The sequence below is a fragment of the Canis lupus genome, chromosome 1 (assembly GCF_011100685.1).
Source record: "Canis lupus familiaris isolate Mischka breed German Shepherd chromosome 1, alternate assembly UU_Cfam_GSD_1.0, whole genome shotgun sequence".
NCBI classification, from domain to species: Eukaryota; Metazoa; Chordata; class Mammalia; order Carnivora; family Canidae; genus Canis; species Canis lupus.
Window position 1 is genome coordinate 17,748,634 of NC_049222.1, and position 20,291 is coordinate 17,768,924.

The 20,291-nt window shown below is 45.6% G+C and overlaps 1 protein-coding gene across 16 annotated transcripts in view; it reads right to left on the minus strand.

Moving 5' to 3' along the window:
• NEDD4L (NEDD4 like E3 ubiquitin protein ligase) overlaps positions 1–20,291 on the minus strand; it is a 338,822-nt gene that overhangs the window by 14,674 nt on the left and 303,857 nt on the right. For all 16 annotated transcript variants that reach the window (XM_038525922.1, XM_038525918.1, XM_038525914.1 and 13 more), the window contains 7 exons: positions 17,984–18,049; positions 15,984–16,213; positions 14,294–14,415; positions 11,714–11,784; positions 10,065–10,160; positions 3,000–3,073; positions 468–528 (listed from right to left, as the gene is read on the minus strand). In XM_038525922.1, the coding sequence (XP_038381850.1) occupies positions 468–528; positions 3,000–3,073; positions 10,065–10,160; positions 11,714–11,784; positions 14,294–14,415; positions 15,984–16,213; positions 17,984–18,049 (720 nt within the window). The remainder of the gene's footprint in view (positions 1–467; positions 529–2,999; positions 3,074–10,064; positions 10,161–11,713; positions 11,785–14,293; positions 14,416–15,983; positions 16,214–17,983; positions 18,050–20,291) is intronic.

Consider the following 20,291-nt stretch of genomic DNA (forward strand, 5'->3'; position numbering starts at 1 on the left):
CAGGACCCTGGGATCATGACCTGAATGGAACGCAGAGGCTTCACCGGCGAAGCCACCCAGTTGCCCCCAAAAGGAACCCTTTTTAAAAATAATGAATCCCCCCCATGCTCTGTCAGGGGCCTGGGAGCATTGCTGACATTAAGTATTTGGATCTGAGGAGCATCTGCTTCACCCTCTAATGGGAGGAAAGCTGGCACAAGACGGCTCAGTAGAAGACAGAACCCAGCCTAAGAAAATGTGTTTTCTGTGGACCTGCGCTGAAGCTAAGTCTGCGAGGGACTCAGGCAGAAGCAGAGCAAGCAAAAGACACCAAGCAAAAGAAGCGTGGCTGAGGACCCCGGGCCGGGGCGGAGGTGTGAGCTGAGCAGGCCTGACCTCAGGTCAGGTGGTCACCACCCCCCCCCCCGCTCCCCCCACCCAGGGAGGACAGCCCTCCCCTCTCAACTTGCTGGGGGCAGACCACGTACCTCCAAGAAGGCGTTCATCTGCTTCTGGACCCTGTTCACAAACCTCCACTGGATGACTAAGCTGTGGGAGAAACGAGAGAGTGCTGAACCATCCTTGTCACCACGAGCGCCCTTTGTCTCCCGCCGCCTTCTCACCCACTGAGGGGAAGGCAGAGGAACCCCCCGCAACCAGCGGACAGAAGGCAGGGTCCAGAGCCTGGTTTACTCAGTAATTCTCTCAGGAGTTGCTGGGAAACCTAAAACCTCAGGATTTCAAAAATATTTTATGCCCCCTATCAAGCCTCAGTTTACGAAACTTGCATACGAATGTGACAACGTGGAGAAAAGGCATAAAAAAAATCGCGGAGTGTGAATACACAGGTGCATCGTACCTGTAGACACGTAAATGCACACATATACACATCCACCTGTGCAAAAACATGTACATAGATTTTGAAAAGGAGTATCCAGTACATTTTGTGACACATTTCACTCTAGTATCCGGTGTACTGGTTTTCAACGACACATAACTTGTCGGCAAAACACTAATCCTTTAATACTAAAATTGGAAGGATTAATGCTAAGACCTCTTTAACAGAAATGTACTGAAACCATTTTCTCTGTTACGATCTTTAGCGCACAGCAGAATTCAATGCCAGGCAAATCCGTGCTGGACTCCAGCTAAGGCATTTTGTCGTGAAATGGCACGAGGGTCTTGTCATAAAGGGCTCTCCCCTGGGAGGTGCCACTATGGCAACGGTCCGAGTCCCAGCCACACGAGGCATCACCGCACCCGGCAACCGTCACTGCATTCTTGCGCCAGGGGGACCCGTGTGTCAAGGGCAGGTGGAGACTTTAGTCATCCTTTCCTCTCCACTGAAGCCAGCTGAAACTCTAAGCCCACTCCCCACCAAATTTGTAACCTCAAAGAATTAAGTGCAAAGAATGAGGTATAATACGTATCACAACATCCAAACCCTCAGTCTTCTGACCCTCATCGCCCTCAGGGGCAGTGTTTTAAAAAATCCACGCAAAGCCTGAACTTTCTCTTGTTCTTCTTCTTTTTTTTTAAGATTTTATTTTTTATTTATTCATGAGAGACGAGAGAGACAGACAGAAACACAGGCAGAGGGAGAAGCAGGCTCAATGTGGGACTCGATCCCAGGGCCCCGGGATTATGCCCCGAGACCAAGGCAGATGCTTAACCACTGAGCCATCCAGGTGCCCCAAAGCCTATACTTTCAAATGAAGACAATGGCATCTGCCAAGGTGGTGTCCTGCCTGCTCAGATTGTCCAAATTCAGAACAAGTGTGCCAACCAATGTGAACAGGTAAGAACTATAGTATCTTATTTGTTTTTAGGCATAGCTAACTTTTAACTTGTGAGGCGGGGAGAAGTCCGCTATGTAAGACTGCGTGCTCTGTCAGCGTCTCTAAGCAGAGGCTCTAAGACTCTCCATTTCTCTCTAATGAGGGATAGGTCTTTATCTGTGGATGACCCTAAAAGATGCCAAGACTCTAGGCTGATTCTCCAAATTCAAGTCCTCTGACCAATTACGTTGAGAGAGGAGGGAACCAGCTTGTTGAAATAGAGCGCTGAGGGCAGACACGGAGCTCAGGCCGCTGTGGCAACCAGCAAGATGCAGAAACTGGGACCCAGAAAACAAACACTGCTACACTGACCTCATCCCTGTGCCAGGGCTGGCGAGGGAGATCCTAGTCGGGTGCCTGAAGCACACATATGTACCAAAGAGGAAAACGGAATGTGTCCAACAGACTAAAGTCTTCTAGCTAGTATAAATGCCCTAGGATTACCTAACAGTTGGATTTCCCAAAGATTAAACATTTTGTTCCACCAACTGGGGCTGAGATTGGGTTAAGAAATTATAAACATCAGAAGTAACTCATTATGTCTGCATGTGTGAATTTTCCTAGCCATTTTGAGTATTTTCCTCTATTTTCACTATGGAAAAAGAAGCCAGAAGAGAGAGGAAATATTTTATTTCTGGTCATTCTTAACTTTACCCCACTGGTTGTTGACACTATGTTCCAATACGGCAAATCTCCATTTTTGAACACATAAGCACATACTCTAAGAGCATGTTTGCTGTATTACTTAATACTGTACACGTTTTTCTCCTTTCTTGACGCCTTTATAAGTAAGGCAGCTCACTGAAGATATGCTACAAGTCAAACATTCCATCTTAAAATTTGACTTCTGGGACACCTGGGTGGCTCAGCGGTTAAGCATATACCTTGGACTCAGGGCATGATCCTGGAGACCTGGGATCGACGCCCACATCTGGCTCTCTGTGAGGAGCTTGCTTCTCCCTCTGCCTGTGTCTCTGCCTCTGTTTCTGTGTCTCTCATGAATAAATAAATCTTAAAAAAAAATAAAATTTGACTTCCTATTAGCCCAAGCCAGAAAGGAACTCAGATTGTTGAGAGCATGTCCACCACAACAGTCATGAGATGTTTTGTTTCATTAAGGGACATAAACCAAACAGGCTGCTCAGTTTAGTGAGAAAAAGCTGTAAATATGTGTATACGTACTCAATATATTCTCTCTTGTTTTCATTTGTCACCATTATTTCTGACCCATTGGGCTTCAGATCCACTTGATAGGTCTGTAATTGCAAAGATAAAACAATGATCACCATCATGACGTTATTTTCCACATTACGGAGTAATAATGTCTTACTACGGAAGGCAGATAAGCCAAATTCATTCAGAAAGATTTCCTAGCAAATGGGCTCTGTATACAAAAGAATATCTAATGAGATTTTAAATTGTTGAGATGTTACACATTTAAAGATGTTAACAAAGGTGAATTATTTTGCAGTTATTTAGGAGTTTTAATTATTCTTCATACATTACCAACAGTGGAGAAGAGCATCTATTATCAAGAAATTATGCTTAATAGAAAAGACAGGATATGTTCATCAAGACTACAGAGATCCAGATTCTCATGCACTTAGTTTCTGAAAATTAGATTTTATAATCATAAAAAAAAAAAGATGCATGGCTTTGTTTCTTCCAAAGATTTATTTGGGGGGGGGGGAGAGAGAGAGAGAGAGAGAGAATATGAATGTGTACGTCAGCAGAGGGGCTGAAGGAGAGAATCTTCAAGCAGACTTGGGGCTCAATCCCAGGACCCACAAGATCACAACCTGGGCCGAAACCAAGAGTCAGATGCTCAACTCTTTGAGCCACCCGGTGCCCCATGGATTTTCTTTCAAAAATGCAAAATGCAGGGACTTAAAAAAAAAAAAAAAAGGCAGCTTCAAAAGCAAAGCTGAGGGATGGATTTACCTGGTGTTCCGAGAAGCCTGGCCTCCTATGTGTGTGCAGACCCCCCCCCCCACCCCCCGGACAAGCTCCCTCCTGCAGGGCCACCGAGGATTGGGAACAAAGTGGCTGAAAACCAGCGTGGCCTTCTGTGCTTCAGGCCGGCCCTAGAAAGCGATACCCAGCAGAAGCCAAGGGAGGGAGGGACCCTCATTTTTTTTTTTAAAATAAAGTCTACTCTCGTAGAAATTTTAATGAAACAAAAAAAGGAAAAAAATCCCCCCCCCTCCCGCAAGCCTCCTATCTATTTGAAGAAAGCCGCACGGATGTTTTGCGGGGATCCCCTCCGGTCTTTTCCCCGCGTGACTATTTCAGGGGGCACACCAGCCCGCGGGGGAGGTTTTCCAGACTAAGTTTCAGGGTCACGCCGTCACGGGGGAGAAGGGCTTCGGGGCTGCGAGGACACGTGCTGCTCGGGCAGCGGACGGCCGGTGCCGCGCCTCCTGGGCCCCCAGGCCGGGGACAGCAGGGCCCCCGAGACCTCCAGCGGCTGGGGGTGAGGGGGTCTGGCCTTTCCGCCCCGGACAGATCGCCGCTCTACGAGCCACTTCAACTCCTCGCCGCCCCCCACGTGGGTTCCGGATGCACGTCCCTCGTTACCGTCTTGCTCGGCTCCCAGGCGCTGCCCTCACCCCTGCCCGGTCACGGCCACGCGCGGCAGCTTCGCCGGGGACGTGGGGCCTTCCTTGGGGTAAAACCTCTTCGGAGGTTCGCGGCCGGGATCTGTTGATACGCCGCATTTTTAAACAAGCCCCCGATGGCTTTTCCTTTCCCTCCCCAGAGGCTGTCACGCCGTTCCCTTTGGGTGGCCGAGTCCCCCGTCGGATCCACGCCAAACGAGCCCAGTTCTGGGGGCCGAGAGGCGTGCAGCCCAGGTCGCGACCCTGAGTCTGTTCCGGGGGCTGTGGGGACGAGAGCACCTGGGGGCCTCCCGGAGCCACACCCGACGACAGAGGGGCAGCGAGCCCGCATTGCCGACGCCAGGGACACTGTTCCTCCCTCCGCTGCTGGTGGGGGCTTAATTGCTTCAACCGTTTGGGAAGAGAGTTCGGCAACGGGCATCAAATTGTAATGCACAGCATCCCTGGTCGTAATACTTCCTCTTCTAGAATTTATTCCAAGCGGAAAAACTGGTCAGATGCACAAGATGTATATGCCAAGATTACAATCGTCCTGCTGCCCGTGGAATCGGGGGGCCACAGAATGGTACACACGACATTTCCTGACACAGAAAGGCACTTGGGGTATATTAAGTTAGAAGCGTACGCATCATACAATTCCGTTCTGTAAAGATAAAAAAGTCCTGTGTGCATGTGCTTACCGGGAGTAATTCCGGAAGACAGAAATCAAAATTTTAATCGTGAATGTTCTCTGGGTGGTAGGAACCACGGATGACCTTTATGTATTTTTATTGTACTGGCTTTATGTTTACTACTGACGTTATTAGTATTTTGTCATCAGATAAACGAATACAATTGTTTTTGAAAGAAAAAAAAGGGGGGGGGACCCCACTCTCTGAGTTAAGTAAGGAGGTCAAGCAAGCCGTCCGTGGGCAGCCGTCTAGTTTTGTGGTTGACCCTGACTGCGGGTCTCTCGGGGAGGCGGGCTGGGGGTGCTCAGGGCAGGCTCCAGGTCCTGCTCCCAGGGCCTGGCAACCAGTGTCCCAGCTCAAGCTTTCAAGGGTCCGTCTCCATCCTGCTTGGGCTTCTCACAGAAAACATCTTGAATGGGTGGCAGCAGCTGCTCCAATTCCACGTTTTAAAGTGGCTGCCAAGGGCCAGACACAGACAGCGGCCTGTGGCCCAGGTGCAGTGCTGGGCTCACATAATGGTCCCCGTGAGGCAGGTGCTACTCTCTCTCTTTCCTCGCTGAGAGGGAGACCGATTGGGAGGCGGAGCGCGGCTTCCTGCCACCCCACGGCTCCCCACTGCACTGAAAACGTACTTCCTCTGTTACACCTGCTTCTGGGCCAGGGTCATCATTGTCTTGTGTCTGAGCTCAAGGACCCAATACGAAGGACACCAACACAGTGCTTGTACCCAGGAGGTGCTCCGTCTGTGCTTCTGGAAAAATCCATTTAAGTCAACTAGCCTGAGGATGATGTTATCTCTCTTCTTCATAAAGACTATGAACTAGATCAGAGGAAGCTATGAGGAGATGTGACTCACAGAACTAGGCCCTCCTCTTGGCAGGTTACAACTTCGGATTTAACATCCCCCAGATCTTGCAGAGATGCCTTATGTCCAGTGTCCGAGCAGTTTGCCGAGGAATCGTGTGGATCCTATCAAGTAAGTTGGACGTGGACAGAGCAAGGTCCAGCTGCCTGCTGCCCCAACCTTGGATGCTGTTTGCTGTGGGCCAGCAGCCACCTGCTGAGAGGACACGTGCCCCACGATCCCTGTGGGATGAGCATCAGGCGCTAGGCCTCCCTCATCCTCGCCAGCCTCTCCAAGCAGACATGAACGTGAGCCATGGTACTGAGGCAGCTGAGCCAACCTGCCCTTCTCCTGCAGTCTCCTCCAGGTGTCATCTCTCTAGCTCCTTGACCTGGTCTTTGAGGAGCCAGAGCCTCTGACATTCCCGGAGCCCCCTCCACAGTCGGCTCCTGGTCTGGTTCTTTCCAGCTGCAGCCACAACCTTGCCCGGTTGCTCACCTTCCTTCCTACATCCAGTTTCTGCCTTTCATCATTCCCTTCCCCAATGCAGTTTCTTAGCATTTTTTTTTTAAATTTTCACCCCTTAAGAGCTCTTTTAGGCCCCCTCCTCTCTCCCTGCCCTTTTCTTCCCAGTAAATCTTAATAAACAGATCCACCGGACACTTGAGTACATACTGTGGCCTTCTAGGAACACCACAAACCACTGTAATAGCTGAGACCTTTCTGTTCTCCAAGAACTAGTTTTTACCCCCTCGGGGGTGAACACCCCAGCAGAGAATGCATGCCTTAACCTAATATATGCAAGGTCCTAAAGAATTTTCCTGCAGGCTGCAGCCCATTGTTTACCCCTCTATTGCACAGGTTTGTAAGAGTTCTCACTTCTCTGGTCTTCAAGGCAATCTGATCAGATGCTGATCTGAACCGACAATAAAGACTTTCTACTGATTACAGCTCTGAAAGTGCCTCCTCCTGCAGGGTATGGGTGCATATGTGTGCACAAGTGCCTGGTTTATGCTTTCTGCTTAGCATAGGATGACTGTTCAAATATTGAAATCTATTCATCTGAGACACTCAACTCACAGTGAGGCCCCAGAAACCAGCAGCTCCAAATTCTCATCAACCAGAAAGAAAACACTGCACGATCATGACCACAGCTGGAGTTTCTTTCTGTGAAATGACAGCCACCACCCAACTTGATGGTCTGATGTTTTGAGAATTGAAAAAACACTGCTAATAGCACCAAGGAAGGGCAGCTGCATGTGCACTCCATGTGTGGCAACTCCATGCCATTGAAGAAATGACAACGTTCTGGCCAGAGGGAGGCCTGAGCTTCCTCTTGGGTTAAAGTCAATGGCAATGCACAGTCAACAGTTTTGCAGAGGGCTGGAAGAGGGGAGAGGCTTGCACATCAGTGGATGCCCACGCTGGCTCAACTGCTCTGTTGAGAGTGTCTCCCCAGTACCAGGCTCTGTGCATGTGCGTGCGTAGTGGCGAGATGCACACCCAGTGATGACACCAACAGGCTGCACTTAATGCCCAACACCTAGTCATACAAATAAATGCACAGTTATCCATGCTATATGCCACAGGGAGACATGGACATACTCTGAAGTATTATGGCCTGGGGTCAGGGTCCAGCTCCTTGAGGAAGGGATGTCTAACCACAGGTGGGAGGCAGTATGTTCCCAAAAGATAGGATGGCATGAGCAAAGGTCCTGAGGCCAGAAGGAACTTGGAGTGTTCAAGAAGTTCAGTGAGACCATACCCAGAGAGCAAGAGGGGCAGCTCTGTGATGCAAAATGCATCTGGAGACAGGGCAGATGGGGTCTGACCATGTGGGACCTCATGGGGCCAATCAATGATCTGGATCTTTATCCTTCAAAGTTTCTGGCAGAGGAACGATAGGCCAATTCTTACATCCTGAAAGGCTGGGCCACTCTGCCATTACAGGAGGCCAAGGTGGCTATAAAAGCCCAGCTAGGAGTCCATGAGACAAGACTGTAGCTTAGACTTGGGTGTTGGAAGAATGGGAAGGGAGAACAGATGGATTTGAGAAGTATCCAGGAGTTAAAATGAACAGGGCTTGGGGACAGACTGGAAATGGGAGATGTGATCAGAAAGTGGCTGCTTAATTTACTCTAAAGTTCTTCCCAGGATGCAAGAGAGATAACACTAGCTCCCTGTTAATCAGCTTAGCTCTCTAAAAAGGGGAGGCAGTAATTTAACAAACAGGGCACCTAATTGTTCTCTTACTCCCCCTGTGAGCCTGTTTTGATTACTACATTACTCTACCTGATTCAATCCAAAAGGCAGAGGAGCCTACAGCACTAAATGAGGAGGTCTGAGAACTCTTTTTAATGAATAATTGATATGAACTATAATGATCATCAAAATCTTTATTAGAGGTCTACTTAAAAATCCAAACATCTTGTGTTTGGTTGTCATTTATTAGGCAGAAACAGTTCCATCTAACTGTGACTAAGGAAGCTTTCCTAGTTCATTTGCTTCCAGCACTGGCATTGCTAACGTCTTCTGAACTGTGCTGTTAGTCATATGGTTTTCTATAAGTGGATATAAGGTTTTTTTTTTTTTTTTTTGCAGTCGACACACAAGATCAATATTAAGTCTTCCTTGGTTCTTTATTTCTACTCCTTTCTCCATGTGTTAAAAATGAAAGGAAGACACAGTTCCAGGAGAACTATCCATGTGTTACCCTTTGAAAATTGGCAGTTAAGACCCTTACATAGGTCCAGCTTAAAAAACGAAGTCACAGCAACTATTTTGTTTTCTCACACTTGGAGCTTCTGTTACAACATTATTAACAGGGTGAAGAAAAAAAACCCCTAGATTAGTGCCATTCATTCATTTGCTCAATAAGCTTTCAGTAGGTCTCAGCAGCAGCTGAGTGCAGGCAATACCCACGTTGGCTCACAGGACATAGCAGGTGGGAGATGATTAAGGGACAGCCTGAGAGAGTTACGGGAGGGGAGATGACAAGGAGCAGGAATGCAGAGGGTGACCCCAGACAGGGACCTGGCCCTGCGGACAAGTTATAGGACGACGCTATGCTTGTTGTGGTGAGCAGATGGAGCGGTCAAAAGACAAGGCTAAAGGTAGGCAGTGCTAGGTCATAAGCTAGGCTTAAAAAAAAGGTTTCAGACTGAAGGTCACAGGAGGGTCAACAAAGAATTTTTAAGTAGACAAACTGCACGTCTGTGTTTGTTTTCTAAGACAGTGAACCCAAGAGGGCAGGCACCGGATTTCCTAGCTTCACCCATACAACTGAGTACTGCAATGTAAAGCGACAGGTATTTTTTGATAGCGGAGAACACTTTTAATAACCTCTGAAGCAAGAAGGAAGATCAGTTTCATTTTCCATATGGCAACCCTTCAGACAGGCTCCACGATCTCATTAATTTCAAGGTCATGCAGATTTGCTCTGGGAGATGGGAACTGTCTTTGGGCTTTGTGAAAGGGCAGGTAGCAGGGTTGGGTAACACCATGAGCAGACCGCCTGAAAAGCCCTGTTATCATTAGGGACAAATGAATTAAAAGTTTTGGGTTTAAGACAAACGTACTCTAAGGAACTTTAGGATGGTGATGAGAATTCCAAGCAGGCAATTTTATCTTTGAGACTGACCTTTATGGTGAATTCAGCCTAATGACAGTGTGGGCACAGAGCCAGAAGGGAATGCTAGAAAAATCCAAGCCTGCTGAGCCCCCCACAAGACAGTTTTCACTGTGACCACAGAACCATTAAAGGCACCCCCAACATCACCTAACCAGCCCATGTACTTATACCGCTAAGTAAACATGCTATTTTTGAAGTACTTAAATTCTAAAACCAAGGTCCAAATGTTCACATTCTGATTTGCTTTAGGTATGAAGGAGATGGGCTTCAGGCCCTAGAGGACTGAGGATCTCTAACTTTGGGGGTTGTGATCAGAACTTAGCTTCTTGGCAGGATAAGGAGGTGCTGATACAATGAGATGCTAATTAACATGTGAAGCTCTCAGAGGTGGTTTTAATTTCCAGCAGAGTCCTGTTACAGCCCTTCTGCGAAGAAGCAAAGACTAAATGTCAAGGAGGGAATCCTGGGGAGGCCTGCACGTACCTGCCCAAAGTTTTCTTCATCGATACAGAACATGAGGTCCAGTTCAGTAGGATCATTTTCCAAGATCCATTTCAAAGAGTTGTAATATTCACTATCCTAAAAGAAATGACACAGAAATTAAATACAAACTCCCCACATACAAACTCATTTGACTTCTTCAAATAATTAAGTCCTTCTAACGTAATTCCCTTCAGAATGCTCAAGAATTACTTCGTCACTAATAGGTTTCCTGCTCTGCTCCAAACCTACTCTTCTCCTTCAATTTAAAACACAAACCAAACCAAAAAAGTGTTTTGGTACTAACAGGGGATTGGACTTGAATCCTGCCTTCTGTAAAGCGTAGAGGAAGCAATCTGCCCTGGCTTGGCAGTAATAACTTATCAAGTTGAACATGGAGAGATCAATATACTTCCTATCTTTTAAGGGTGAAAACATCAGAGGAAAACAGGAAAGACAGAAAATGTTCTACTTTAAATACCAATGATTTTATACCCCTTTCCTGTGCTTTGGTTGCTCTCTGCAAGTCCCATAAGCAAACAGGAAGGTTGCTCTGGTGTCAAAGCCAGAACACAAGCCACAAGGCCCTGGGCTCGTCTCTCTTGGGGCAGGCCCGGAGGCTCCACCACTGTGGATGGGCCGGACAGGCTCTGGGAAGGCAAGAGAGAATGTGTGCACCGACCATCAACAGGTGGGTATAAGATTTAGACTTTAAAAGAAATGTCTATGTTCCTAGCAGAGATGATGAGCAGGAACCCGACTGATGTTGGTAGACAATGAGAACATGGCTCATATGCCCAACTATATAAGAGACACCATCAACACTACACCAGGGCCAAGGCAATGCAGGTGCTTTCTGATCAGGAGACAGGATATGAAAGCAGAGCTGCAAATATCCCAAAGGGACAAAGAGCTTCCTGATGGCCCTGTGAGTGCGCAGGCACTCAGGCAAACACCCACATGCTCGACTGGAGCTCCATGGTGTGGGGCTATGGGTAAAGTAAAAGAAAAACAGAAGCAAAAGATACGTTATGAGAAGAGTTCATTTTCGTTTGTATAGAAAATCCTTTCAACCCTAAAATGGTGAACCTGGATAAAATGAGTAAGTTGAATGCAATGTGAAAGCCCGAATCACTTTGCAGAGTGTGTCTCCTGGCATCATTTTCTAACTGAGTTCATCCCGTCCCCTGGACCATACTGGTCACTTCCACATCTGGGGTGATGGTAAATGCTCTTCCCTCCCTTTGTCTGTTTTCTGGCCTGTGCTCCTGCCATTTTTTGAGATCAAAAAACAGAGGGAGACCAGATGGATCTCTAAACAATCGTATTATTAGTTTTCGATGGAGAGCAGGAGCTGCAGTGAGATCCCCACATGACCCTCGGATTTAATTTGGTTAAACCAGTTCTGGGTTAAGTTAGGTGGCCGAGATCTGTGTCTGCCCACCTCAAGCACCACCGAATCTAGGAAATGTGAACAACGATTTACTTATTATAAAAGCCAGGGAGAGCAATTAACTCCTTGGACAAATCAATGTTCCCTGTTCATAGCGAATGACGACACCCACAAAAATCACTGCGACTACAGCGTGGTCTCAGCTACCTCTCTTGAAGGTGGCCCGTGACGCCCATGGGAGCGATCTATATTCACTTACCACAGATTCCATGTCATTCAGAGTTATCTGCTTTCCCAACATCATTTTGTAAAACGGTCTAATGAAGAAACCTAAGATATGGTGGAAAACCAGGGGTTAGTTTCAAAGCTTTGATATTGCTGTGCATCAGAGCATGAAATAAAAAACTAAGCTGCCCGCAGGTTGGATGAGAGGCCAGGCCTGGCCTAGGGGAAGGCAGGGCTCAGGAAAGGGAGAGAGTACAGCACGGAGGGAAAAAGAGCTTCTTGAAGGCCAAGCAGGTGTCTGCAGCTCAAACAAGCCACATGAGCGGGAGAACAAAGGAGAAGTAGAGGGTAAGGAGCCCTGGCGAGGACAGGCCGCGAGGGGTCTGGGGAGAGCACAGCCCACAGGGGGTGCTGGAGAGTCAGGCTGCCGCCTGGGGATCGGGTGTCCTGGAAAAGCCAGGTGAAAATTCACCTGCACTTGGGGATCACTGCTTGGGCAGTAATGGGGAGACAATCAGGAAGGGGGCAAGAGGGGAACAAGGGTGACCACCCAGAAGGCTGTGCTGTCTTCCGGGGGAGGGGGAGTGCACAGGATCTGCGGGGGGTGGGGAGGTGGGGCTCCCCTTCTGGCCTTACACACCTGTGGGCCCTCTGGTTCTCGACTCCAGAATTCCCAGGCACACTGCTCTCCCCTCTGTGGCAGTCTCCTCCTCCCTGCTGTGTTCCTGCCTCTCTCCACTCCTCCTCTCACAAAAGCCTTGGCTCTCTAGTGACCCCAGCTCCTAAATGCCTACTCCTACCCCACCCTCGAGGTGTGGCACAGGTCCACTCCCCAGACCCTCCTGCCAGGCTGCCTTCTCCTCCCATGCTCCCTCTTCCTACAGGCCCCCATTCTTCTGCTCCTCACCCATTCGCCCATCCCCTCCCACAGAACTGAAGTTCACTGAGGCCAAGATCTTATCTTCTTTCTAGATTTCTCTGCAGCAACTAAGAATGTCTTCTCACTTGGCAGAAGGTAAATAAACAGACCTTTAAGAAGGCTGAAATGGATCTACACAAGCTAAAATAATCTATGGTGTAACTCCCAAGTCGCAGAATTAAAATATGTTTATATACACACACACACACCACTGTGTGTGTGTGTGTGTGTGTGTGTGTGTGTGTGTATATAAAATACATAAATAATGAGTGCAGTTTCTTTCTAATCAGGAAAAAAAATGTTTACTTTCCCCACCAAAAATAAAACATGAAATAAGTGGATCAAAATCAGCTAGCAATTACCAGTGAAGATATATTAAAGGGAGAAGTACAGAGGGGCCATCAATTATTCACTGGAATAGCTAAAGTTCCACAAACAATTAACATAATTACTCAGAAAACCTCATTTTCTATGGTAATTATAATTTTGACCTCAAATATTACTCTCTGCTCTCTATCTTCAACTGTGTTATGCCCACATTCTTCAAAAATAGATATTTTAATTTTTAAATTTTTTTTATAGATTTTATTTATTCATGAGAGACACAGAGAGAGGCAGAGACACAGGCAGAGGGAGAAGCAGGCTCCTCGAGGGGAGCTCAATGTGGGACTTGATCCCAGGACCCTGGGATCTGAGCCAAAGGACCTCAAAGGACCTACCTGAGCCAAAGGTAGATGCTCAACCACTGAGCCATCCAGGCCCCGCCCAAAATAGATTTTTAAAAAGATTTTATTTATTTATTAGAGAGAGAGTGAATGTGCACACTCACAGGGGGACAAGCAGAGTGAGAAGGAAAAGCAGACTCCTCACTGAGCACAGAGCCCTTTGTGGGGCTCGATTTCATGACCCTGAGATCATGACCTGAGCCAAAAGCAAGAGTCTGATGTTTAACCAACTGAGCCACCCAGGTTCCTCCTTCAAAAATATTTCTGACTCCACTTCCTCACTGATGGATTTCTGTAATCCCCCCTTCCAGTCAGTACTCCTGAAGTAATGGAATCCAGAAGAGGTGTCTACTATTAATCAGCCTACGGATCCAGCCAGGGAAGAAGTCTGACTTCTAACTCCGAGGTTACCTTGAAGTTCCTTCCCTGACTTATATGCTCTAAATAATAATGAGATTCTTTTGTGCCATCTGTTTAAGCAGTGATCTCAGGGTCAAGGTCTTCACTAACTTCTAGCATTGCTTTGAAATTATTTACAATCCCTTCACATTAAAAAATAATAATCTGAGGACAAAGAGAACAATAGCAGGATATTGGGTGGATGAGATCATTTTCATTAACTTTTCAATTAGCTTTTCCATCTGTCACCAAATCTACCTCTTGCTAAAAAAAAAAAAAAAAGTTACTCTGGATAGCAGAAAATGTGCAAATACAGAATGTTCTGTGCTTCACACTGTCAGTTAAAAAAAATTTTTTTGAAACTGTAGACACTATGTCTTCAGTGCTCAAATTAGGATGACACCAGGGAAAAGCACCTTTTATAGGCAAACCATAAAACTAATTTATCGAATTCTAGAGAAATCAGTGAAACTTTTGCTTAAAATTGTGATGTGAAAGATATGAAGCCTAATAAGGAACCACAAACAGCAATGTCCCATTTTGGTTCCTTTGTGACATGTCAGTAACTTACCATCTAGAAGTTTCCCATGAAATACTGCCAGACCAGCAACTCTTCCAATAAAAGTGAAATAGGACAAATGGTCTTCATTACAGAGGCCTGAATTGGGATTGATCTGAAGTGTGTAGTTGTCCCTTTGGGGAGGGATAGAAGGGAAAAGCACAATCATACTTTTAAATAAGAAATGCAAGAATGTGAATTCTCCTTTGCCACCTGTCATTAGACTTGCACAGTGCACCTGCGAACATTCTGTACCCAATGGGACAAGGCATAAGCTAGAGGACATGACTCACTGTCTAGTTAGTCCCTTTGTGACCCATTGAGGTCTAACAGAACAGTTACATTTCTTACGTTACACTTCAAGAAACTGTTCATATTTGAGTACTTTTTGCTCTACAGAAATGTCAGTTTCATATGGTTTAGGCGAATATCTTGGGAGGATGAGAAACGCCGTCTAACACAGAGGAACCATGTGTGGATTCCCAATGACATGAGTACCGCGTTTTCTCTGTGAGGATGAGGGTTAATTCCTTTGGGAGACTTTTGGTTTGGAGATTCAAGTTTTTCTGATGGACCCAACCCTTGGTCCGACCAGCGCACACTGCCCTGAAAGGTGCCCTCCCCCTCCCCCACTCAACAAGGGCACTGGTAGCAGCATTTGGTGTCTCAACACTGCAAACCTCAAAATGTTCACATGTATCTAATCACCATTTTTTGGTCTCAAAATCTTGAGATCAGTTGGTTTCAAATGGGGCTTCATAGATTCCCCTGGCATGGAGGTGGTGGTGGTGGTGTCTCTCTCTCTCTCTCTCTGGGAATGTGGGTGAGAGGTTAGGGTCTCACCTTCCTACCCTGCCCTCCACTTCAAAGGTTTTACCAATTTCACATAGCAGGCTTTCTCAAGGGACTGGAGAACAACAGTAAACAAAATGGGAAATTCTTGGCTAGATCAACCAAGGAGGATGCTAAGATTGGCTTCCAAAATAGCTTCCAGTAGAGTAGCACCAGGTAGATAATGTGGGAGAAGCCATGTCCCCTTAGAGCACAGGCTGCCTTTCAGCAAGGTCAACTATTCTACTGGGGCCTCAGGTCTAGTCTAAGCCTTTGGAGACTCTACATCCTGGAAGGAATGTGTGGCCTTGTAAGTCGCAGGTGTTGATTCCTGAGAAGGCAACTAAACCGGCCTCAGTTTCCATGTTTGGCAATCATGAAATCCTAATGCAAGGGAGAATCTGTTCCTTTCCTTACAGGACCAGGACACGAAGAATGGGTCCTCAAGGTTCGCATCATTTGCTTCTGAGTAGTAGAACTTCAGAAACTATTCTTATCTGTAACCTGATGAGTTTCTGAATTCTGACACTGACAAATCCTCTCGAATTAGCATAACATTACAAATGAAAATTGCCTCTTGTTCCCTACCATAAGTACCCAGTACATTTTCAATTTCAATGACGTGAACCCGGATGACAAGGGAAAAATTATTTTTAGGTGTTCACAGAGTACATTACTTCACCATGGAGAGTCGGAACCTGTTCTAGATCTATGAGGGTTGGGGGGGGGGCTGAAATCGGCACTGTTAATTCATCTTAAATGACTGAGCCACTCACTCTCCTGTTAAATTTAAATTCGTTATGAGTAAAACTGTTTCAGTGCGGGGGTGGGGGTGTGGGGGCCACATTCAGAGAGCCCTCCGCATACTCACGTTGCAGAGTACTCAAAAAGCCCGTAGTAGGGGTTGAACATCTCTTTGGACAGGAGGAAGAACCACTCTCTGGCCACACCCCCATAGTCAAGACCTTTCTCTGATTCAAATTCGATCCACAGTCTAGCTTTCAGGACATCCGGTCTTTTCACAGACATGATTCTCCGATAGGACTCTTCAAAGATGTTATTTCTGTGAAGTTTCATTTCAAACCTATTTGGAATATCAGCCTACACGAAAGAAGAAAACAAGCCTGTAATCACACAGTAAACACACGCCTTACTCTCGAACAGAAAAAAGAACAGAAAAAAAAAAAAATCCAACAACAAAGAGCAGAAATGACGGCAGTCTTCAAATAAACAAGTGATGAAGGGTTCCAGCTGAGATTCCCTCCTTCAGGGATTTTCTTCACACAGACAGCAAGCCCCACTATGACAGGATAAGATACACAGAGTATGTGCCAGCAGCTGGCAGATTCAGCCGGGAACACATGATGCACAAGAAAGTGTGTTTGAGGAGAAGACCGTCATCCTCTCCCTGTTTTATAAACCATGTGGGGCACTTATCCACCTATGGGACACTGAAATATGGTCAACTCTCCACATCGCTTCTGTCAAAGGAAGGGATGTTAGTCCAGGTCACAGAAACCCATAAAACAACCCCCACCTGGCCAAGATGAGCACACGTCCAACTCTGGCAGGGACTCCAGCTGGGAGATGGGAGCCCCGATGCCTACAAGCTAATTTTGTTGCCATCAGAAGCGGGACCTCGGTTATCAGGCCAAGTTGTGGGAAAGGATTGCAAAGGTCACAGTTCATGAACATGAACGTCAGTAAGTACTTGACTGGAGTTGGGCACAACCACTGCCTGGACAGAGGAGGACCAGGGTGAGCCTCGCCCTGACAGTGGATCTGCAGAGTGAGCCTCCTGGCAGGTGACACCACAGCGGAGGTGCTGGGGAGAGATGGGCTACTACCCACTAAGTCATCCCCTGCTACTGGGGGAAATGTAGGTTCCTCACAAAGTTAACACGGAGGAATTTTACATGTGTGTGTCCAAGTCACTTCAAGGGCAGTTATCCAACAGCTACTTGAATCAGAACGCTGGGAGAAGAGAACCCCAAAGTGAGAGCTCCCGATGCAGAGACCATGTCTTGTGCATCTGGGCATCCCCATCAAAGAGGCCCAGAAAAGAGGGACTGGCTGAGGGGATGGAGGCTGGGCAGACTGGGGTGAGGGGAGCCATGGCCAATATTCTCCTCTTCCCGAGGGGAGGAAGCCAAGGAACCGTGGCTGGTGTAGAAACCACGGATGCTCAAATTGAGGGGAAAACTGGTAAAACCTGGACCAGAGAGGTAAAGTCAGGCAGTACAACAGAAGACGCAGTGCTGAAGACCCAGAGAGGATGTGTCAGTAGAAAATGTAATATTGTGATTTAAATGCTGCCTGTAAAAAACCTCATAGGGTTTCTCGGTCTTGTAAAAATCTTACAGGGTTTCCCACTGAGAATTTTAATCTGAAAATTTACACTTGCTCTTAATATGCCAAATATTGTAATTTAGTATTACAAATTGTATTTATGTTAGCAACAGGATTAAAATTATACTTCTGAATTGGAAGGGAAGGACGGGAACATTTTTCTAAGTGGGGTCTAGGTTTTATGATGATGACCATAGGCAAGTGCACAGGCTTCTCCAGATTTTCTGACTAGGTCCTGAATTGGTTTATATCCCATTAAAATCATTTCTATCTTTTCATGTATTACATAAGAAATGACCGCTCAGGTTGATTTGATATGTAATACTAGGTTAGTCTTCACTTACCATGTCTCTTAAAAAAGAAAATTCAGATTGAAGATCCAGGTGGATCAAAGTGCAATGGAAAAAGGAAGGTAATATTTTTAGTATACACATAAAGGTAACACACGAGTCGTTCTCACTGAAGTAACTTTGGTAACTTACAAATGACTAGAACAGCATTTCTGGAAGATATGTTACTCACAGGTTTCTTTAATTTCTTCCTAAAGTAGTCATATTTCTGCTTAAATTCTCTGGAGTAAGGAACAGCCTGGAAGATAAATTTATACATATTGATAATGTACACAATACACTAGAAATTTTAGGTCTACTGAGCCAACATTCACAGAATTTCACAAATCATAAACCTTAAAATTCTCACTCTCCGTATTATCACTGAAATTTATATAATGTCTATAGTGTAGACAGAAAGGCCTAGAGGTGATTGTGGCAAATCAGCACTGAGTGGGGGGCTTTTACCCCTTAAAATAACTGGATTGACATCCTTTTTAGAGATATGCAACATAAACCAAATACACTGTCCACGTGACTTTTGTCTAAATGGGAGTTGGGGTGTAACCTTTTTTTGGGGGAGGGGATTTAGATAAAAGTCATTGGCTAGGATTCTTTAAGATAAAATCCAAAATCACCTATGTGGTCATTTTGAAAAGAATAACTGTGCTTTTAGAAACCATGGGGAGGAAATAAAATGACAAGAAAGGCCAGTGAACGAATATTCATAGCAAGGAATATAAAATCAGGGAGACAGCATTTTGGAAAGGTCTTCGATTTAGGAATGGAAGGTTTGCCTCTTACTAGTAGGTCTTGGGCAGGGATTTCTGTATATCTGGAGTGGCGTATCTACGAAGCAGAGTGATGGTACCAAAGGCATGGGTTCAGTAACTGAGTTGGCTATCATTACTTAAAAGTTCTGGAATCTCTTCTGGTAAAGTAATAACATTTTAATTTCGTCATTTATACTATTTACTTGCTATGGTGTAAAGTACTTACAATATCTGAGAGCCAGAGGCCTGACTTCAGGCTACTGAAAAGGCTTATTATTTTTTTTAGAAAGCGGATAAGATTGGCTTTTGCATACACATGGACAGAACTGTGACAGCCTCGTACTCAGAAAACTTGTTGCTTTTCCACAAATAGTATGAATTTGGGCAAGAATAGTTCTGCTGATATCATTTTGGGCTAAGTTAATAAAATATACTGATCCTTAAAGTGTCTCCAGACTCCAAGCCTAACACCTTATACTTTTTCAGAAAGAGGAGAAGTGACAAACAAAAGCTTCCCTCCTTCATACTATTTTAAGACACAATCACACAAACAATAAGCCAAAACAAAAATAACCACTCTTATAGAAAACAATAATCATGTCAGTGTTTTGCTTTGTAATTCAAGAGCAATAAAGACAACGTGTTTATATATCCTAAGGAGATTCTTAAGACAATTTATGGTACCTAGGATCTCAGCTTTTAAGCTATTCTTCATTGGATTTGCCATTGAACACTAGATTTGACCATCTATCATATTTATTTTGGGCCGTGTTCAGTCTGATGAAGTCAATTATGAATCCTGATTCTAGAAAAGGTAGAAATTTTGCCAATATTCAGGAGACCACCAAAGTAAGGGCAAGGATACATTGTTCTGACATAAGCCAATGAGGACATTATGATGTTTTTTGCTCTAATACTATATCCCATCATAAACTAAGATTTCCTGTACAGTTTTATGGATTCTTTGGTGGTTCCTCTGCTGATTCATTCAACAGATACTTCCTGAGCTCCTATTCTGTGCCAGCATTTTAGGTGCTAGGGAAATAATGGTACACCCACCAAAGATTTCTTTTCCTGTTCCCTCCAGGAGCTTGCAAGCTATTGTGTGTAACAGGCAGTAAGAAATAAATAAATGAATAGTGGTAAATGTACTGAGGGAAAACAGAGTTGCCGGTAGGCTCCTTTATAGGAGTGGTCTGAGCAGAACCCAGAGGGCAGGAAGGAAGACACCACGACAGGAGCAGTGTGTATAAAGTCTCCAGAAGGAAAGTGTTCAGCTGATGCTTTTAGCTACGCTTAACTGTGTCAGAGGGAAAGTAAGTTGAAAAAAATGCCCTTTCATTATCTCAAGCTGGCTTTAGCAGACCGGACTTCTAAGGCAGACTCCGGTGCCAACTAGCCCCGCGACATAACCTCCTGACTACAGAATTTCTTCACAGTCAAGGAAGAAATGGACTAGATGAACTTCAAGGCTCTTCCATTTCCAAAAACCTGTGGTTCCCAGCAATTATTTTTTGTTTTTGTGTCCTCCCTGAAAATGTTGAAGGCAGGCCTAAAATACAAGTTTAAGAGTCTTAAATCACAGAGGGAGTATATATTTTAAAATGCTGCCCCCAGCTTGTGTTCTCTACTCTCCTGTTTGACTTGTACCTGGGAGGTGCTGACTGCATGTGGGTGGAAATAAAATGCTGAGATATTTCTGATCTTTCTTCTTCTGGGCAATGATGC